Source organism: Choloepus didactylus, chromosome 6, assembly GCF_015220235.1.
Source record: "Choloepus didactylus isolate mChoDid1 chromosome 6, mChoDid1.pri, whole genome shotgun sequence".
In the NCBI taxonomy this organism is placed as follows: domain Eukaryota; kingdom Metazoa; phylum Chordata; class Mammalia; order Pilosa; family Megalonychidae; genus Choloepus; species Choloepus didactylus.
Window position 1 is genome coordinate 18,375,569 of NC_051312.1, and position 20,363 is coordinate 18,395,931.

Below are 20,363 nucleotides of genomic sequence, written 5' to 3' on the forward strand. Positions count from 1 at the left end.
GGTATTCTCTAGGTGCTATATCTTTTCTCTGCCATGGTCCTTGCTTTCTTCTGAGTCCTCAAAGACAGATTCTCTAATATCCCTATTTCTACCAACAATCTGCTCAACGCAATCTAGGCATTTTCTATTATGCTCTTTGAAATTCTCCCAGCCTCTCCTAACTGACGTATTCCAATACCGCTCCACATTTTTAGGTGTTACAGCAGCCCCACACTTCCTGATCTCAATATTTCTTGCTGCTGCAACAAATTAACACAAACTTAAAACAACACAAATTTACTGTCTTATAATTCTGGAGGTCAGAAGTTCAATATGGGTCTCACTGGCTTAAAAATCAAGGTGTCTGATCATGCTGAGTGAAATAAGTCAGACACAAAAAGAGAGATATTGTATGTTACCATTAATGTGAACTCTGTGGAAAATTGTAAAATAAATAGTTTTTATTGAAGAATGTAGGGGACCTAGCGATAGCAAATAGTGAAGGGGGAATGATAATCTAATAAGAACAGATAAGTTATAGAGGGTAAACTTAATGTTATGGGAATGTTCAGGAATGACTATAATTTGTTGATTTTTGGGGGGTATGGTAGGAACAATTCCCAGAAATGTAGTTATTTTAGGTTATTTTTTTTCTTATTCCTTTGTTTGGTTATAGTTTATTTTCTTGGGGTAGGGTAGGAACATGTTGGAAGCAATGCAGTTATCTTAGGTTATTTGCTTTTTATTATTCCTTTGTCTAGGTTTTGTTTGAAATATTGTTTTTTATTGTTTGTTTTCTTAATTTTTTTATAAAGTTAAAAAAAGCAATGAATGAGTGATAAAAAAAGCAAATGAACAATGAGGGGAGGAGGGGAGTGGAATGTTTTGGATGTTCTTTTTTATTTTAATTTTTATTTTATTTTTTGGAGTAATGAGAATGTTCAAAGATTGTGGTGATGAATGCACAACTATATACTATGATCAACTGATTGTACACTTTGAAGGATTGTATATTATGTGAATATATCTCAATAAAATTGCATAAATAAACAAACAAATAAATAAATAAATAAATAAATAAATAAAGGTGTCTGGAGAAGCTAAGCCCACTTAGAATTATGCCTAAGAGTCACTTCCAGAGAACCTCTTTTGTTGCTCAGATGTAGCCTCTCTAAGCCAACTCTGCGGGTGAACTCACTGCCCTCCCCCCTACATGGGACATGACCCCAGGGGTGTAACTGCCCCTGGCAAAATGGGGTATGACTCCCAGGGTGAGCCTGGCCCTGGCATTGTGAGATTGAGAAAGCCTTCTTGACCAAAAGGGGGAAGAGAAATGAAACAAAATAGAGTTTCACTGACTGAGAGATTTCAAATGGAGTCAAGAGGTCATTCTGGAGGTTATTCTTATGCTTTATATAGATATCCCTTTTTAGTTTTTAGTGTATTGGAATAGCTAGAAGGAAATACCTGAAACTGTTGAGCTGTAATCCAGTAGCCTTGATTGTTGAAGAGATTGTATAACTATATAGCTTACACTGTGTGACTGTGAAATTGTGAAAACCTTGTAACTGACACTCCCTTGATCACGTATGGACAGATGAGTAAGACAAAAAGTTAACAAATAATAGGGGGGATAAGGGTTTGGGATGTTTTGGGTGTTCTTTTTTTATTTTTATTTTTATTTTGGAGTAATGAAAATGTTCAAAAATTGATTGTTGTGATGAATGCACAAGTATATGATGATACCGCGAACCATTGATTTTTACACTTTGGATGATTGTCTGGTATATGAATATATCTCAGTAAAATTGCATTGAAAAAAATCAAGGTGTTTTTAGGGCTGAGCTCCTTTCTGGAAGCTCTAGGGGAGAACCCATTTCTTTGCCTTTTATGTGGTGCCTTGTTAAATCCTGTGTCTCAGGAAGTTGCTCCCAAATCAACAATCTCTTCCTTATCCAATTTTATAATCTGCACCCACTCCCTTTGATCAAACACCCTGAGAATCCAGCCCCATACATAATCCCCTGGATTTTGCCAGGGCATGCTGGCTAAAGTTTTGCAGTCCCTCCCCTTTCTTATCAGGCCCAGTGCATCATCAGCTGGGTTATACTGTGATTAAGCTCTAATTATAGGCCTTGTGGCTAGGAGGAGAGGTGAGCAGATTCTGCTGGAAGTACTGGTTGTCTTGTGATCTAGAGGTCTCCTCATTGCCCTAAAGCAAGGAGAGAGTGCTAGCTCTTAATAGGGAGGGTTGGACCATTTTGCAGTGTCAGAGAATTTAAGGACACTGGAAATTCAAGATATTCAATGACGTCAACTCAGATGTTCCCATCCTACATTTCAGAGCCACATTCTTTCCCAATCATGGCCAAGACCTACCTCAGCTGGAACTTTAACCTTGTTTGGATGGAGCTCAGCTACACTGACAATTAATTCCTTGTCCTGGTCCTCAACTTCCTCTGCCTTCCAGTTTCAGGAGAAGTGAGCCTATTTTCAAGTTTCCAAAGAAAGTCTATGGCTTTCACTTTGCTTTCAGTGGCCTGTTAATTACTTTCTGCCTTTCTTTACCTTGTTCTAAAGCCACAGTCAAGCATAGCAATAGCAACCCAATTGGTCTTTAAAGTTACTTTTTCCCTATGCCTTTCAAATAACGGATACATCCTATCAGCTAGTGTATTTCCTTCTACTTGTATACCATCCTAATTTACCAATGGAAAAAGTTTTAATAACGGGACTCCTATCTTGTGCCAGAAGCAACCTGTGTACCATCAACCATCAATGATGGGGTCCTCATTGCAAACTGGGTAGTGGTAGTCCGGTGTCAAATCCCCATCTTATAACTTGCTTTCCTGGGCCATTCCTGGCATCAGTTGTAATGGTTTGGGTCCTCATGGAAGCAGACACTGAGACAGAGTTTACCGGGCAAATGTGCATTCAGGGGGTGCCTTTGGGAGCAACACCAGTGGATGGGAGAAGTAGTAGGATTGGGCCAAGGGAGAAATCAAACCAATATTCAGACCCAAGACAGCCTTGGAGGACCATATAGGGAACTGAGCCATCAAAACCTATTTCCACTTTAAGCCAAAATGGCCAGGCCTTTATACCCCTGTCTAAAGTAATCACTGGATGTGGACTACCCTGGAAAAGATGTAACCTTGGGTGAGGCACCTCTGCCTCTGGGACAATCTCTGAAAGGCCTGAGAGCTAAAGGATGGGTACCGACAGCACAGCCAGCATCTGGGGCAACATGCTCTCCTTCGAAGGGGATAGGAGGAGTTCATCCCCATGCTCATCATGTCAGTCATAGCAAATTAGTTATTGACACATCTACTATGTGACAGTCGGGGTAAGGGAGAAATGCAACTCTTTTCCAGGTCATGAAAAAAAAAAAAAAAGATACCCTTATGAATCTACCAGTTCCCCTGTGCTATTTTCTTCTTTTATGTCTCTTTTACTGTTTTCACTTAAATGCTTAATATTTTTTTTTCATAGCATAACATTGGTCCACAACAGAGTTTTTTTTTTTTGTTTTGTTTTGTTTTTATCTTAAAGTGTTCTTAAAATGTATTTCATTAAGAAAAGTTTTATTATTATGGTGTATTACCAGGCACTAAATCATTATACTTAAAAGTTAGTTAACTAGACTTCAATTTCCAGCTATGATTGAACACTTTCAACAGACCAAAGTTCCCATGGGAACAACTAGAAAATCCAGGTACAATATAAAACAACATCCATGAAGGAATATGAATGCTGCTAAAGCAATCATGACTTGAGTAGCCAAGATATCAGAGAAAAAGGAACTTCAGAGAGTTGAGCTGACAGTCTACTGCTCCTTTTACCCACAGGGCATTTGCTATTTCCTGACATAGAGGCCAAGAATCTGCATAATGGTATGGGAAGATAGCTCCTGCTAAGAGGCAAAGGTCAGAAGAAGAACTTTTGGTGATCACATGGGGCTAAAAGTTGTATTTAAATCTGGAGAGAAAGTCAAAACTTAAATTCCCCATGAAAAGGAAGGTGCAGAAAAAGTGAGCTTAATACTGGAAAGTTTTCCCCTCTGAAACTGCACAGTGCAAGAAGCTAAGAACTAGGCAGTAGATCAATGAAAGGTGGAGCAGGGTTCCCCGTAGACTTGCAGGTGCTGTAAATGTAAAAGTTGGAGATCAGTATTTGATAAGGTAGGGGCACTAGAAAACACCCCAACCACAGGTAAACAGAGCCTTAAAATTCTCCATCTCAGTCTCAAGTCAATTTAGTTCCTGCCTGGATTAAAATGATCTCATTTCACAGGTTCTGGCTATCAGAGGATAGGTAGAGTGAACCCTCCTTGGAGGAAAATAACAAACTCCAGGCGATGGTGTGGAGGATACATTTTCCCCAAGAAAGGCAGCTGCCCCTTTCTCATGATGCCAGGGCCAGGCTTGCTGAGCTCTTGTTCCTTTTTTAATTTGAGTAAGGAGGCCTTTGATCCCTTCCTTTGTTAGTCGATGAGTTGGTGAGTTGAAACACCCCAAAATGGGGATGCCAGGTGGAAGAGGTCACGCGGTCAGTTTCAACAAGAGTTTGGTCACAGGTCTGTTTAGAAAGGGTGTACTTAGAGGCTGCAACCGGCAGGTGGCGCTGTTGTACTGGGAAATGGTTTGAGTGCCCAGGCAGCCATTGAATCTTCCACCAAAGCTGGGATTTCCCTTCATTCTTTTGGGTTTCTGTATGTTTTCTGCTGGATAACCCAGAGGAAACAAGGAAGTGGGTTGGGGGGCACGATGCAGGTCCCGTTTGAAGCAGTCCCTGAACAACAGAATCCCTCTGATGCTCATGAGATGAGGACATGCAAGCAGATAGCACAATAGTTCAACACCAGTACACTGAATCCACCCAAAGGGCCCCAGCCGCAAGGTCACTTTAGCTTTCCTTCCCTCTGCAATTCGTGCCTAAATCCCATCAACTGAATTTGAGTGTCTTTGCTCCTGCAGGAGCACACGGCAAATCAGGGACTACAGTAGTTCCTGCAGGCCAGTGGCTAGGGAAAGAATTCAGGGTGGCAGGGGAGGCAGGCAAGGGTGGAGAGAGAGATGGTAGCAGTAAAGGGGAGAAAACGTAATTGAGAGCCTCTTTCCCTCTTTCCGTCCCTTGCTCCAAGGCCAGTACCCAAATGCCAGCGCTGGTTCCTCCTCCATATGTCAATATCTAGTGAGCACCCAGGCCTAGGGACCTCCCTTTATGCCCCACACATGTATCCTCAGCCATGACCCACAGCCCTCGGTGTCTTTGACTACGCCTTGCCCAGCACTTCACAGGAGAGGGTAGGATGGTGATTGGGGTGTGTTCTAGTTTGCTAATGCTGCGGAATGCAAAACACCAGAGATAGATTGGCTTTTATAAAAAGGGGGTTTATTTGGCTACACAGTTACAGTCTTAAGGCCATAAAGTGTCCAAGGTAACACATCAGTAATCGGGTACCTTCATTGGAGGATGGCCAATGGCATCCGGAAAACCTCTGTTAGCTGGGAGGGCACGAGGCTGGCATCTGCTCCAAAGTTCTGGTTTCAAAATGGCTTTCTCCCAGAATGTTCCTCTCTAGCAAGCTTGCTCCTCTTCAAAACATCACTCACAGCTGCACTGAGTTCCTTCTCTTTGAGTCAGCTCATTTATATGACTCCACTGATCAAGGCCCACCCTGAATGGGTGGGGCCATGCCTCCATGGGAATATCTCATCAGAGTCATCATCCACAGCTGGGTGGGGCGCATTCCAAGCAAATCTAATCAGCACCAAAACGTCTGCCCCACAAGACTACATCAAAGATAATGGCGTTTGGGGGACACAATACATTCAAACTGGCACAGGGTGCTTGTATCCAACAGAGCCATAACAGTTTGAGCCCCCCTCCCTGAAGTTCTCCAGCATACACACACAGGTGTGTGTGGCTTTTGGTCCCCAACCTGGGGACAGGGAGATCTCAGCCCCACCTGTAATCATCTTTCTCCTAAATAAGCTGAAATTTGGGGAGAAAGGAAGGTAGGGATCAGTGATTTTGGAAGGAGATGAAAGCAGCTTCACTTACTTATTTTCAGTTTCATGTGGCCTGTGATGGCTTGGGCTCAATCAAATGAATAGCTCTTGCTTTTTTTCTACCCCCGAGAAAGGCTGGGAAACTGTAAAAGTAATAAGAACCTCTCCAGTGTTGTCAACCGCAGACAACGAAAGACCATCCTGCTCTTTATATGAGTCACAGTTAGTTGCAAGATTACAAAATCATTCTTAACCAATCACACGCTTGCTAAAGTGATGTAATGCTCTTATTTGGGACTAATGATTAATCCAGAAATATATACGTCTCTTATCTTGGTTCACTTTAGTTTTAGTATGAGCCACGGGACACTTGCTTTTTTGATTAAGGTTGAACTAAGACTTTATTGCTTGCTGAACATAAAAGGAATGTGACTCGTATGATTAAGATTGAAGTTTTAGTTAACAGCCCCCTATGCCAGTGCCAGAAAATGTAATTTGGTTGAAGATGCAAACTTTATCATTTACAATATAAATACCCTGTGCTAAGAATATACAGGAACTCTTTTCTTATATTCAGCTGTGACTGGAGAGACTAGAGTTCCCAAGCTTGGTAATGTATGAATTTATATTTGCTTTGTAAACCTGTTCCTTTTACCTTAAGTACTCCTTTAGTAAATATATATAGAATTTGAATTTTTGTCTTGAGTACTCTTTACTTTAAAATGATTGTCCACCCAATACTCTTATTTGAGTGGGAGTTTGCTTGAAGTCCAAGCTTACTGAATCACAAACAGATAAGGTTTAGACCTTTTCTAAAGGTGATCACTAGCTTGAGGTGTAAAGAGATGAACCCAATGACAGTGGTGGGCTAAATAATGGCCCCCAAAGATATATCCACATCCTAATCCTCAGAACATCTGAATGTTACCTCATATGGCAAAAACTTTACAGACGTAATTAAATTAAGGATCACTGGATAGAGAGATTATCCTTTATTATATGAGTGGGCCCTAAATGCAATCGTAAATGTCCTTATGAGAGAAAGGCAGAGAGATTCAACACAGACAAAAGAGGAGGAGGCAGTGTGACCATGGAGGCAGACGAGGGTGATGTGGCTGCCAGCCAAGGGAGGCAGGCAGCCCCCAGAAGAGGCGACCAGTTCTCCCCCAGAGCTTCCAGAGGGAGCATGGGCCTGCTGACGCCTTGCTCTTGGCCAGTGACCCTGACTGCAGACTTCCGGCCTCCAGAAACTGTGAAAGAATAAACTTCTACTGTTTTAAGCCACCAAGTTTGTGGCAATTTGTTACAGCAGCCGTAGGAAACCAATATAGTACAGAAGTCACACAAATATGGTTCATATTTCAGCTCTGCCACTTATTAGTTGCAGTACCTTGGACAAATTTTTCAAATGTCTTAACCTCTTCTAAAAGATAAAGTGCCAGGATTGTTGTGGAAATTATGTGAAATGACTTATGCGACTTTGCCTGGCACAGTAAATGATACCTGGTAGATGCTTAACACCTCCTCCCCTGTATAAAAATAGAATTAATTAGAAAAGTAAAATAAATAGAATTAATGCCAAATAAAACAAAGCAAATTTACTCTTGGCCTGCATACATTCAAAACCTCTCAAGGAGCACTCTTTTCAGCCTAATAGTCCCAGAAACATCCTTATCATTTCAAAGAGAGAGCTGGGGTACTCCAGAATGTTAGGTTGGCTTTATCATGGGAGGAGATGAAGACATGCCAAAATGGTGCCAGGCCCAACTTGGCTTTTCTAGCTGAATTTTTAGTGCTAGGACAAATGAAACTAAGAAAAAGGTATTTGTTATATTATCAAAAGCTTACAATGCTTCCCCTTAAGTGGTCTGGGGTACAAGAATTTTAGATGCAGGGATGGACACAGCACTGTCTTGCTCTGCTGAACCAACTCAGTAGGAAGAGCAGTAAACTATATATCAGGACCTCGTTTTAAGTCATGCCAAGATCTACCAGAAATTTGGGCATTAACTCAGTTATCCTCCTTTCTCCTCACTTAGGAAACAGGAATAATAATATCCACTTGGCCTATCTAATAGGATTGTGTTGAGATAATATATTAAAAATTATGTAATAAACAGTAAAGTCTATGTAAATGAAAGGGGCCATTATGATTAGAGACTTGCAACTATATTTGAAATGATACATATTCTCAGGTTGAGAAACGTGAGAAATGGTATTCCTTTCGTTCTGTATTTCATAACTTACTTCAATGATCACATTCTATTTGAATTTTTGTTGCAAAGTTCAAATGTGATATTATGTTTAAAGTTTTAGCACAGTGCCTGGCAAAAAAATATTAGTTACCATGATATGCTATTGATGGAAGAGATGAAAGAGAAGGGAAATAAAATGAAGAACTGGAGGGGAGGTACCAAGTTTGAGGAAAGTCACAGTTTCAACAAGCTTGTTGACAGAGTCAGTGCAGAAGAGGGAAAATGAGTGCTCAAAAGTGCTTGCAAAGATTTTAGACTGGAAGGCTGTGTAGCTGGTGGGCCTGTGCAAAGAATGAAGATGCCAGGAAAGAGGCAGATCTGGATTGGAGATTGGGAGGGGAGTCACTATGCTTTCGTTTTTTTTAACAAATTGGATTTGAGGGGACTGTGTCAAGCAGTTTGTACTCCTGAGAGATGTCACAGCTTGAAATAGTAATTATGGGATGATACAGATAGAGGAAGAGGGAGGCTTAAACAATGGTTGGGATTAGTAGAGAGTAAGGAGGATGAAGAGGACTGAAGATAGGATTCCAAGAGAACTCTGACATTTGTATAGTAAGAGAAGAAAGAGGAGAGAAGGGTGTGATCTGAGAGTGGAAGGAGAATCAGGATGTCATAAAAAAGCTAACAAAAAAGCACAGTCTTATAAGACAGAGAACAAGTGGTTGTCAAGGATTAACAGAGGGGATGGATACAACTGCAAAGGGATAGCATGAGGGAATTCTTTGGGGGTGCTGCAATTGTCCTGTAACCTATTCGTGGTGGTGGTTACAAGAATGTATGCATGTGTTAAGACTACAGGACTATATGGAGGACTGTACCCTAAAAAGAAAAGGGTATTTTACTGCATGTAAGTTAAGAAATAAAAAGTGTGTGTTCCGGTTTGCTAAAGCTGCTGGAATGCAAAAATACCAGAAATGGATTGGGTTTTATTAGTTCACAAATTTACAGTTCTAAGGCCATGAAAATGTCCAAATTAAGGACAAGACGTAGATACTTTCTCTGAGGAAAAGCCGATGGCATCTGGGATTCCTCTGTTCCATGGGAAGGCACATGGCAACATCTGCTTGTCCTTCTTCTGGGTTCTGGTTTCAAAACGGCTTTCTCCAAATGTCTTTCTGTCTGCCTCTCCAAGAGTCTGGGTCTCTATAGGCTCTGGTTTAGATGGCTCTCTCCAAAATATCTCTGAGTGTTTTATCTCTAAGTGTCTCTGAACTCTCTTCAAAATGTCTCTGCCTTTTATCTTCTCATAGAGGATGCCAACAAACTAAGACCCACCTAAAATGGGCAACATCACACCTCCATGGAAACAACCTAATTAAAAGATCCCACCCACAATAGTTCTGCAACCAAAAGAATGGATTAAAAGAACATAGTCTTTTTATGGGGTACATAACAGATTCAAACCAGCACAGAGAGCTTACGGAAAAAGTCGTAAAAGATCAATGGATTTTGATCAGAGGTCAGACCTTTCCACGAGCAGGTGCCCTTTCTCCCATCTTTGAACTTTCCCACTCCCATTTCCCTGTCTCACTCTTTCTCCCATACCAGCACAGAAGTCTAAAGAGAAAAGGTATTAGGTCTGTTCTTCAGGCTTTAAAAGATCTCTAATCCAACCCAAATAAGATAATTCATAAAACCACAACTTTCAGAGTTTGAAGGACAAGGGCAAAAGAGAATCAAGGGTACATCACCCAATACTCCTCAGAAGCATTATTATTTCCATCTTACATCTTGAGAAGCTGTGTAGAAGAGTTAGGAGCACAGACGCAAAAGCCAGACTGGCTGGGGTTTGTACTCCGGCTCTTACTAGCTCGGTCAATTTCCTTAACCCATATGTACCTCCATCTCCTCATCAGTAAAATGGAGATAAATTAAAGTACCTACTTAATAGGGTGGACGTGAGGATTTAGAGTTAATGCACGTAAAACACTTAAAACAATGGTTAGCCCATAAGCATACAACATCAGGTTTACTTTATTTTTTTAATTAGAGATGAGAAATCAAGGTGTAGGGAGTTTAATTAATTTGCCCAATGCATACATATTGGGGCAACTAGTTTTCCAAATTTTAAATTCAAAATTCTTTCAGGCTGGCTCCAAAGGGACTGGGAAGGGAGGGGACAGAAACCAAGAGTTTGTGTTTTAGTGTGAAAGAGATGGGAAAGGATAAAATAGGGAAGTGCATGCTTTCGAAAGAAATGATGGGAGAAATGAGAGAAAGGCCATATTTAAAGCTTTCATAAGCTCACTTGGAATTCCCATGCAGAAAATAGTGAAGAAAGAAAAGAGGTGTCTAGATGAAAGATCAGTGAGAATGTTTTTTCCTACCTATGCCCAATTTTACCTTGATTTATTTTTTACGTGATTCTTCTCTCTATATGATGGCATCAGATATTAAACATGGCAGAATATTTCAGCTATAAACAAAACACCTAATGATAAGATTTGTTTACACTATCATTTATTTTCAGGACAAAATGAATGTACAGACAACTTAATACTGGAAGATAAAGTTGCAATTTATTAGCAATACTATTTCCTTATAAAGCTGGGAACCATTTTTCCAGGATCCCTCTACATTCTGGGCTCATGTTTGCCAATGAGAAAAACACGTAAGAAATTGGAAGGTGGTGTTCCAGTTTGCTAATGCTGCAGAATGCAAAATACCAGAAATGGATTGGCTTTTATAAGGGGGTTTATTTGGTTACAAAGTTATAGTCTTAAGGTCATAAAGGGTCCAAGGTAAGGCATCAACAATAGGGTACCTTCACTGAAGGATGGCCGATGGCATTTGGAAAACCTGTTAGCTCAGAAGGCACGTGGCTGATGTCTGCTTGCTCCCAGGTGGCGTTTCAAAATGTCGTCCTCCAAAACGTCAGTATCAGTTTTCAACAGCCATCTTCAAATGTCTCTCTAAGCTGCAGCAGTGAGCCCACTAAATGGGTGGGGCCACACCTCCAGGGAAATAATCCAATCAGAGTTATCACCTACAGTTGGGTAGGTCACATCTCCATGGAAACAACCTAATCCAAAGATTCCTACCTAATCAACACTAGCATGTCTGGTCCCACAAGACTGCATTAAAGAACATGGCGTTTGGGGGGACGTAATACATAATACATCCAAACCAGCACAGGTGGAAATGAAACACAGTCATTATTTCTTGGAAGGTCACGACAATCAGACAGGACTTTGTAATATCTCTACAAGCTTCACTTGTAGGTGGCATTTTGATGCAGCAATTTTGCAACATGGCAAAGACATGGCAACTTCTCAGATTTCCCCACATTCAACTACTCTCCCCCTTCCAATGCTTTAGGCTGACAATAAATCTAGAAAGAGTGAATATTACCCCCTGAATTTCAGAACATACATACCCTGACTGTTTTAATGATGTTAGGATTTTGGAAATACTAAAAGATTTTGAGATCATTTCTAACCAAGCACTCTAACTTCAGCCCTCAAGTTTTGCTACCAATCAACCCACATATTTTCTAAGCACTTACTTTCTATGTGTCAGACATTGGGGAAAATTAGGCTAACAAAGTGTTGGATCCTGCCCTCTAGCAACTGAATTTAGGGAATAGATGGGAGATGAAAAAAATCAATGGATTATACTACTTTTAATGTTACAAAATTGATTATATCTTAATCTAATCATTCCTCCTATTGCTTGACTTTCTAAAATGGGGATAAAAGTCTACCCCACAAAATCGTTAGGAGGATTAGATTAGTTTCTTCAAGTGCTTAGAAAACTGCCTGGCACATAGGAAATGACCAATAATGTTAATGACTAATATTTTTGTTGAAACTGACCATTTGGGAATTTAGAAAACCATCAACATTGCCTGTGGAATAACAATGCCATAGGCAACTCCCTTTAAGCCATTAAACAGACTGAATTCTCACTAGCCCTCAATCTTCATCACTCACCATGTCTACATCCTGCTGGCTTACACACACTTTTTCATACCACATGCTATACTTTTGTTTAATATCAATGAGGATGGCGTCCATTGTAGAGCCAAACTCAATGATGCTATGCAACTTTTTGTAGTCATAATCGAAGCCAGCCATATGCATAGCCACCAAACGACCTTTTGAATCAAACACTGGGGAGCCAGAGGCCCCAAAGTAAAAAGTGGTGTCATAGGTAATCACACTAGGGTTAAGAGCTAGTTCCTGGAAACTTCTTTGAGTATACATATGGATATATGGCACATGACCATGGTAACTTTCTGCTTCTGTAGCCTGAAAATATTCCTGATATTTCACTTCTCGCTGACCCAGAGGGATAATACTACAAGCATCAGTAGACTTTGCCTCTCCATCTGGGTGGCCAATGATATATATCAACCCACTACGTGGTACAGGACCAATATTCTCATATAGTCCCAAAGGCACTTTTTGTTTACTTCCCTTCAGTTTCAGAACAGCATAATCAAGAGTTGCATCAGCTATTTCAAACCAAGGTTCAATGAAAAAACAGTTCTTCTCTTTTTCTTTGGACTCTTCATAAGCAAATGTCACCTTGGCACATTGACTAATTATGTCTGCCCACTTACTTAGCTCTATTCCTTCACCCACAATGTCATTTATTACATGCCTACAAGTGAAAATGAACAATCCTCTAAGAACAAAGCAGGTGGCACAACCCCCTATACCATTGTTGTCCCAGGATATATACCCGACTGAATTACTGAGATGAGAAAGAAGCTTGTGCACTTTAACCAGAGTAGAGTTTTTTGTCAGTTTACCAAAGTTTACTCTATGCGAATCAAACACTGACTTGTTCATTTCCTTCTTGAAGTGTTCTTTGATTTTTTCACTCTCTCTTCTCAAACTGGGGTACTGGTCCACAATATATGTTTTCACTAGGTGGGTTTTTCTTTCTTCTGATTCCAGATTCTGAGGGGTTGCTGCCCTGGACCTACTTCTTTCTTCAATCTCTACCTCAAAGAGGTTTCCCTCTAAGTCGTCAACTGGCAGTGTACATTCTAAAATGGTGTCCAGGTTTTTAATGAGTTTCCAAGCAGTATTCTCCAGAAAGGGAAGAAATCTGCCATCCTTGCACACAGCTTCCTTGATAGTTTCTCCTTTGAAAGCATAGAGACAGAGTTTGTGCCCTTGTTGCTGAAGTTTCTTGTACTTAACAATCTTGTTTCCCCTCTTCCCAATTGCATGAATATAAAATTTTACATAGTCAGTAGATGTCATGTCATGCTGGCGAAATACCTGGTTATTGTCTTTCTGCTCACTTAAACTTTGGAAAAATGAAATTACCAAGTGAGATTTGTCAGGAATACAACTGAGGGGCATTCCAAGGTTTACGTACCCTTGAATTCCTTCCTTCCCATACACCAGCATTGCTTTGTCTTGCTGACGTTCTATCTCATCTTTGACAGCCTTACAAGAGATGAGAGCCACATATAAACTATCCCTCTCATTATGTACAATCTGATATTTCATGTTTTTGTCTTTCCTGCGGTTTACATCTAAGGTAATTTCAATTGTCTTATTTGCAGCCATAGTCCGGTCTTTTAGATTTTCCTTGGGTGAATTAGATCCTTGAGCCCAGGTGTTATTTTCATCTGTTGTACATTTTCTAGAGCTCATGTTCATTTCGGGAAGATCAGAATTATTCTCTTGTCTATTAGTGACCTAAAAATAAACAAGTTGAATACTTTAGAACTCTGACTGAAACTCTAGCCTTTTTTTTTCCCCTTTTACTAACCACTTCACAAAATTCCTATGGGAAACTCAGAATGAATTTCAAAAGGTCACTGATAGAATTTGATCAGAGTTTAACTTGTGATCCAAAATATAAACAGAACTTCCTGTCACATCAGTCAGATAAGGTGTGGATGCTACTACACAGGTACATTTTTCTGAGAAATACGAGGGAAGAAGCACAACTTTTTTTTCCAGGTACATCAAAAACAGATGCTTAAATGTCTTCCAGCACTCTTACATTGTTATTTCAGATCTTGTATACTATTGTCAGCTACGTAATATTTACTTTACCTGGGCATAGTGATGGATCACACCAAAAACTCTGGTCTTAAAATACTGAATTCAGGAAGAATAAGTTATCAGAGTTTATTATCAGGTATTAAATATTTAATAAAGCAATCATTTGTTAACTAATCATGTGGTCATTATAATATAATTATTTCTAATAATAAATACCTTGATTCTATTCTGCAAGGAACTCACATTCTTTCCTCAATTACATCAGTGAAATGTGGTCCCTCTGTTTTTGGTGGATAAACTGAGGCACAGAAGGCACTTTCCTTGTGAGTGCCTTTCCTACAGTCACACAATGAATGATCAGAACTACAATACCTAGTCCAGGAATTTTTTCCATTAAACTATGCATTCTTTTTTGTAAATTCTGTATACACCATTCTCATTTTCATAGAGCATTGACTTAAACATCAGGGTGGGAGGAGGAGAGGAGAATTAAATAAAAAGGATTAATCAAATAGCAGAAACTCAATGAAAATGAGGAGGGCCTGACTCCTATTTCCAAAAGATACATTTTCTCCAAATGATTTCATTATGGTATGGGCATCAACCCATACGGGTTCATATGGCAGCCACGCCGCTTACTGAGAACAGGCATAACAATGCCCAGGATTGCCAAAAAGAGGAAATGGAACATCACGTGTGATGATGCCTAGCACAATGACTGGCAGATACTAGGTTAACTTTTGCTTTCCTTCTTTGTAAAAGTACTAGTATTTTGGATCCAACAAACAAGAGGAACATCAAGTAACATACATTTACTCTGAGCATATAAACAAACTCTCGAAGATCATTTGTTCAGCCTACTGCTCTCAGGGACACCCTTGTCAAACACCCCATGGGAGTGCTGGAATGGACTTCCAACTATTCAAAAGATTCTTGGGTAGATATAAGCCTTTTTCTACAGGGGATGTGAGGGTAACGTGTGCTTAGTAGCTCACTCTGCCATGGAGTAAAACAGAGAAAAACAGAACCAGGCTAGTCTTGGGTTTTCTACATCCTTGGATGCTCTAGTTTTCTAGAACAAGAGCAAAAGAGAATGAGTTAAAGGCTTTTAATCTGCATTTCCAAATGCTTTTCATTTCTCAGCCTTCTTTGTGATAAATCCAAGGAGAATTCTTACAACCCTATGAGATAGGTATTAGTCCCATTTTACCTATGAAGAAGCTAAAAGCCCAGAGAGGCTACACTATTTACTCAAGGTCACAAAGCTCCACAGAGTACACTTTTTAATAGCTTAGTATGAACATTTTCAAACAGAAAAAAGTAGAAAATAGTATAATGATAACCCATATGCCTATCAACTACAGTAAATAATTATTAATATTTTTTGCAAATTTACATCATCTTTTTATTTTACTTGATCGTTTCAAAGTTAATTACAGACATCATGACATTAAACTTTGTTGCTTTTCATCTCTAAAAATTAAGGACTTTTTCTTATACAACAATACTTCTTTATTCAAACCAAGATCCAGTTGAGGTCCATATGTTGCCTTTGATCGTTATATCTCTTAAGTCTCTTTTACTCTGCAAAAGCATCGATTTGTTGAAGAAAACAGAGCAGTTGTCTGTTGTCTTGAGTTGCTTACTCATGTCACTTAATTTATGCTCAACCCCCTGTATTCCCTGTCAAGTTGAAGTTATCTTGAGACTATGCTTATTCTCTTAACTATCCACTATGGAGCAGGAGCCCTGGCTTTCTCATTTATTGATGATAAGCTATTAAGGAAACTCACTGAGCCTCTCTGAGCCATAGTGGTTTCCTGTTTGCAACATGAGAAAATGATTCTAAATGAGCTCAGAAATATGAAAGTGCCATCAATGTTAGCTTCTATAAGATCATATCAGTTCAAATATCAGGTCATCACTTATTAATGACATGACCTAGACATATTAATTAACTACTCTCTTGCCTAATTTTCTTTGCCTTTAGGACAAGAGTAGTGGTAGAACCAACCCTCCATCATAGTGCAGATCAAATAATATAGTGCATGTGACATCTTCAGAAAAATGCATGGCACATAACAATTAACCCAATAAATGTTAATGTTATTAATATTATCAGCATCAATATACTTACCACAGGGATACCGTTTAAACAGCACAGAACCTGGGAAAACAAACCAAAAAAAAATGGCTACGTATAATTGAACAGTCTGGCCATTTTGTACAATCATTAAACAGGAACTTAACTATCCCACAACAGACAGAGTTTGGGGATTCAGTGTCTCTGTTGATGAATAATCATCTTTTAGAATTTGAGGGAGGGCCCAGATGCTTTAGGAGTATTTATTATCCAGGGACCAAAACAGGAATATAAAGGGGCAGAAAAAAACAAGGATTGTGCATTCCATTGGGACAACCTTGAGGAATCACAGTGGAAAGGGGCAAGAGGGTAAGAAAACACTCCAATATCCCACCCCCAAATCCAGTTTCCAATATACTAACTGAACCCTGATTTACCAAAATGTGACATACCTTTTGCTATCCTACCCTAGCTCCTCTTGGATAGTTGGAGAAGTCGAAGTTCTGTTGGCCTAAGGGACCTGCCCGATGTTCTACAGCAAAGGGAGAGCAATACAACCTGTCCTGTGTCCCATCTCCAGCCCACCCGAAGGCTCCCCCTTGGAATTCCTGCTGGCTGGCATGAGAGAAAACACACATACCAGCTGATTCAGCCTGGCAGAGGTAAGGATCGCGGCTGACCCTGGGTCTCCTTCAAGGTCTCCTCCTCCTTTTCCCTCGAGTCCACAGTGGGCATCAGAAGCAGCCACTCAAATCGCGGAAATAAAACCTGTCCCCTAGCAGCCCTCCAGCTGGGCGGTGCCGGCCTGGCTCCCTCTACGTCTCGCGTCCCACAAGGCGCAGCCCCGCCGCGAACAATCCAGCGCCCACGGAGGCCGCGCGTTTGTGGGAGGAAGAGAAGTGTCCTCCGGAGCTCTGCCTACAGACGGCTGGCCTGGACGGGGAGAGCGCGCGGGTCGGCTCTGCGCAAGAAAGGCGGCAAGTGGGATGGGGCGGAGCTCGGTCAGACAGGATCGCCCGCCTGGGTGGAATTACTGGTTAACTTCCTTTCGCTTTCACATCCTCCAGATCTCCTTCGATCTTTGACGCCCACTCGCCCAACCCCGCCGTCTCTGGTTCTTTACTTCTTTGGACAGCTGGGGAAGTGGGGAGTCGGGCTGTCGGGGGGCTTACGTTGCTCCACCTGAGACCTCGCCTTGCCCTGTGCTTCCGCCAGAGCCTGGAGGTGAGAGACCCACTAGAGGATTTGCAACAGTGCTGGAGAGGAGTTAAGTGTTGACCGAGACGCTGGAGAGAGGGATTGCAGCCCTGCATGCATATCAGTTCCCGGTTGGTTGGTCGTTTAGGTGGGAACACCCAGGAAATTTAACCTCTGAGTGCCTTCGCTTTCCTACCAGATTTCATAGGACTGTGGTGAGCTTTAAGGCAGAATGTATTTAAAGCTCTTACGTGGTGCCTGGCACATATTAAACACACCATCGGTTTGCGTTATGATGCTAAAGTAGGAGAAGGAAAACTTGGGCTGCATTGAAAAGAGGCAGAAAGAGGAGGGGGCAGGTTTGAGGAACCTCACGGAATCCACACGACCTGGTGACTCCAATATTCAGTATGCTTTGGCCACACTAGCCCTTCTACCCCTCAAATACTCTAAGCTCCTTCCCACCTTAAGGCTCTGTTCTAGCTATTCCTTCTGCCAGGAATGCAATTTCTCCAGAAGTGCACATGGCAGGCTCCTTCCCTTCATTCTGGTCTCAGCGCAATTGCCACCTCCTCAGAGAAGCCTTCCCTCAATACCTCATTAGTTTTCCAGGAATGCCCTAAGCATTACTCTATATTATTTACTTAATAATGCTTATCACCACCTGAAGTTATTTGGGTTTTTGTTGGTCATTTGTTTTTCTTCTCCCAGACAGAATGTAAGGCACATTGGAAGGGACCTGTACCTGCAACGTAAGAAAGTAAGGGATCTGAACCTGGAACAATGCTGAGCATACACTTGGCTGTCAATAAATATTTCTTGATCATCTGAATGAGCAGAGAGAACAATGTTATTGGAGAAGGATGAACTGAAGATGAACTTGCTGGGGAGCAATTAACAAAGCGAAGTCAGGAAGTCTGTGCAGGGATGGGACTAGCATCACAGGAACTGAACTCCGCAGCTCAGTTCCCTGAGAATGATCAAGTGCTGAAGAACCAAATAAGACTAACCTGACATTAGCGACTAACAAAATTCATGTTTTCTTGAGGGGTGGGGGAGAATTATCAGTTTTAGTTCATCTTTAGCTTCTGTTTTAAGAGGGCATTATGTGAGTTTGGGTAAAGGTTTTGATGGACCAATCTGAATGTTATTGTGTTCAGCCCCAATAATCCTGACTATACCATAGAAATGTTTGCCCACAAACGTTTGGCAACTCCTTGAGATCTTCATTTGAGGCTTGTTCAAAACACAAGGATACCAATCAATCAATGCCCAAATTTGCTATGATCTCATTACAAATATAGGCATCCTATAAGGATTTCAAGGAAGAGATCACAAGAGGACACATAATCTGACAACTCCATCTGCATGGTAGATCCCTCCCTTTCAGATTAGCAGAAGTGGTATCACAGAGAGAAGAATGCATATTGCGGCCATAGAGAATGTCTGAGGATAATTAGAGATACTCACTACCTAACTAGTTTGTTGATGACAAGGGATAGGATAAGTAATAGTAGCAGGATTATGACTGACAGCAACAGAATTTTGCAAGGTGATGTTGTGTACCTAATTTGGGTTACTTCTCCATGCTGCCTGCCTCCTGGTGTTCATACACATGTATAATTCCCTCCTTTGACTTGGGGGAGACTTGTGCCAATAGGGGATGTCGCTTCTGGAATTATTTTACATTGCTACTATCTAGAATCTCTGTTGGCTTGATGAAGGAAGCAACCATGAAGGGAAAGGCACAGTGGTGACTAACTGTGGGTATCCTCTAGGAAGTGGGCAGTCTTGAGACACAGAGGAACACACAAACAGTGATAGTTTACATTAACTATCACAAATCCTACACAGAATTTGGGTGGGACTTGTTCTATAGGCTAAACATTCAATTTTTTTTTATTATTGTGATGGTTTCACAGCTGTATACTTAGGTCAGAGCTCATAAAATTGTACACTTTATACCTATGCAGTACATTGTATTTTGATTAGACCCCGAAAACCTAAAAAAAAAAAAAGGCAAATAGAACAAAAAATTATCAAGCAGTATACTTAGGGTTTTATATTTTACTCTATATCAATTATACTCCATTGAAAAAAAAAAAACTTTAGTATAGGTACTACTGGGTCCTCATTTTAGAGAGGCACAAAGAGTTTAGTTAAACAACTTGCCAAAAGTCACACACCAGTTCCTGGAAGAGCTGTGATTGGAACCCAGGCAGCCTGACTCCAGAGCTGGGGCTCTAACCATTAAGCTCTCTCTCTCTCACCGTGAATACCCTCAACTAATATCTTTTTATATTTGTAAAAATTGAAATGTACACTATGATAAATTCCTTAAGATGTACTTATATCTGAGTATAATAAATTCCTAGAGGTGTAATGTTTTCTTGGGGAGTATGACCCTTTAAAAATGCCCACAGCTGTATTGCCCACCCGCACAGTTTTGCTGTCCTATAAACACACTCCCACAAGCAGTATCTAATAGACTAGAGCCCCCTTTCACTTTCAGTTCTCTATGAAAACGGTCTGGGTCTAATGGAGATTTCCAGGGACAGCACCCAGCCCCCTTTTTAGGAACACTGCATCAAAGTATGTTTTTTCCATCCCCTCCCCACCAGTCTGAGGGTTTTCTGCATATGTCCCTGCCAACAAGTTTCCCCACAACTCAGGCCAGCACCAGGACCAAAGGGGTGACTTACCTAAGAGAGTCCGTCCCAAACGTTGCCACCACTCGTCTGTATTTGAGACTTCGGAGGAACCTTCTAGCAAGAGGAATTCCGCGCTCCTGAGAAAAGCCTGGAGATTGTCGCCAATGGAAGGAGAGATCCTGGAGTTCCTCTGTTCTATCGGACAGCAA

At 40.9% G+C, this 20,363-nt stretch overlaps 2 protein-coding genes across 4 annotated transcripts in view; both read right to left on the bottom strand.

Annotated features, from left to right (window-relative positions):
- Positions 1 to 17,032, bottom strand: part of DTX4 (deltex E3 ubiquitin ligase 4) — a 61,029-nt gene extending 43,997 nt beyond the window's left edge. Inside the window, exons 1-2 of the mRNA XM_037838326.1 lie at positions 16,947 to 17,032; positions 16,361 to 16,390 (exon numbers count right to left, since the gene is read on the bottom strand). The gene's annotated coding sequence lies outside the window, so the exon portion shown is untranslated. The remainder of the gene's footprint in view (positions 1 to 16,360; positions 16,391 to 16,946) is intronic.
- On the bottom strand, positions 11,263 to 20,316 carry FAM111A (FAM111 trypsin like peptidase A). 3 transcript variants are annotated; one of them, XM_037838327.1, is made up of 3 exons: positions 20,206 to 20,316; positions 16,361 to 16,390; positions 11,263 to 13,911 (listed from the first exon to the last, which is right to left on the bottom strand). In XM_037838327.1, exon 3 carries the CDS (start codon positions 13,870 to 13,872, stop codon positions 12,166 to 12,168), a length of 1,707 nt encoding a protein of 568 aa, XP_037694255.1. In that variant the 5' UTR covers positions 13,873 to 13,911; positions 16,361 to 16,390; positions 20,206 to 20,316; the 3' UTR covers positions 11,263 to 12,165. The 3 variants fall into 3 exon arrangements, with proteins under 3 accessions (XP_037694255.1, XP_037694256.1, XP_037694257.1); XM_037838328.1 differs by lacking the exon at positions 20,206 to 20,316 and adding an exon at positions 16,947 to 17,046; XM_037838329.1 differs by lacking the exon at positions 20,206 to 20,316 and adding an exon at positions 16,759 to 16,962.
- Positions 20,317 to 20,363: the final 47 nt, after the last annotated feature.

Excerpts from the sequence above, each read along its gene's own strand:
- FAM111A (XM_037838327.1), bottom strand. The coding sequence starts at position 13,872 with ATGAACATGAGCTCTAGAAAATGTACAACAGATGAAAATAACACCTGG.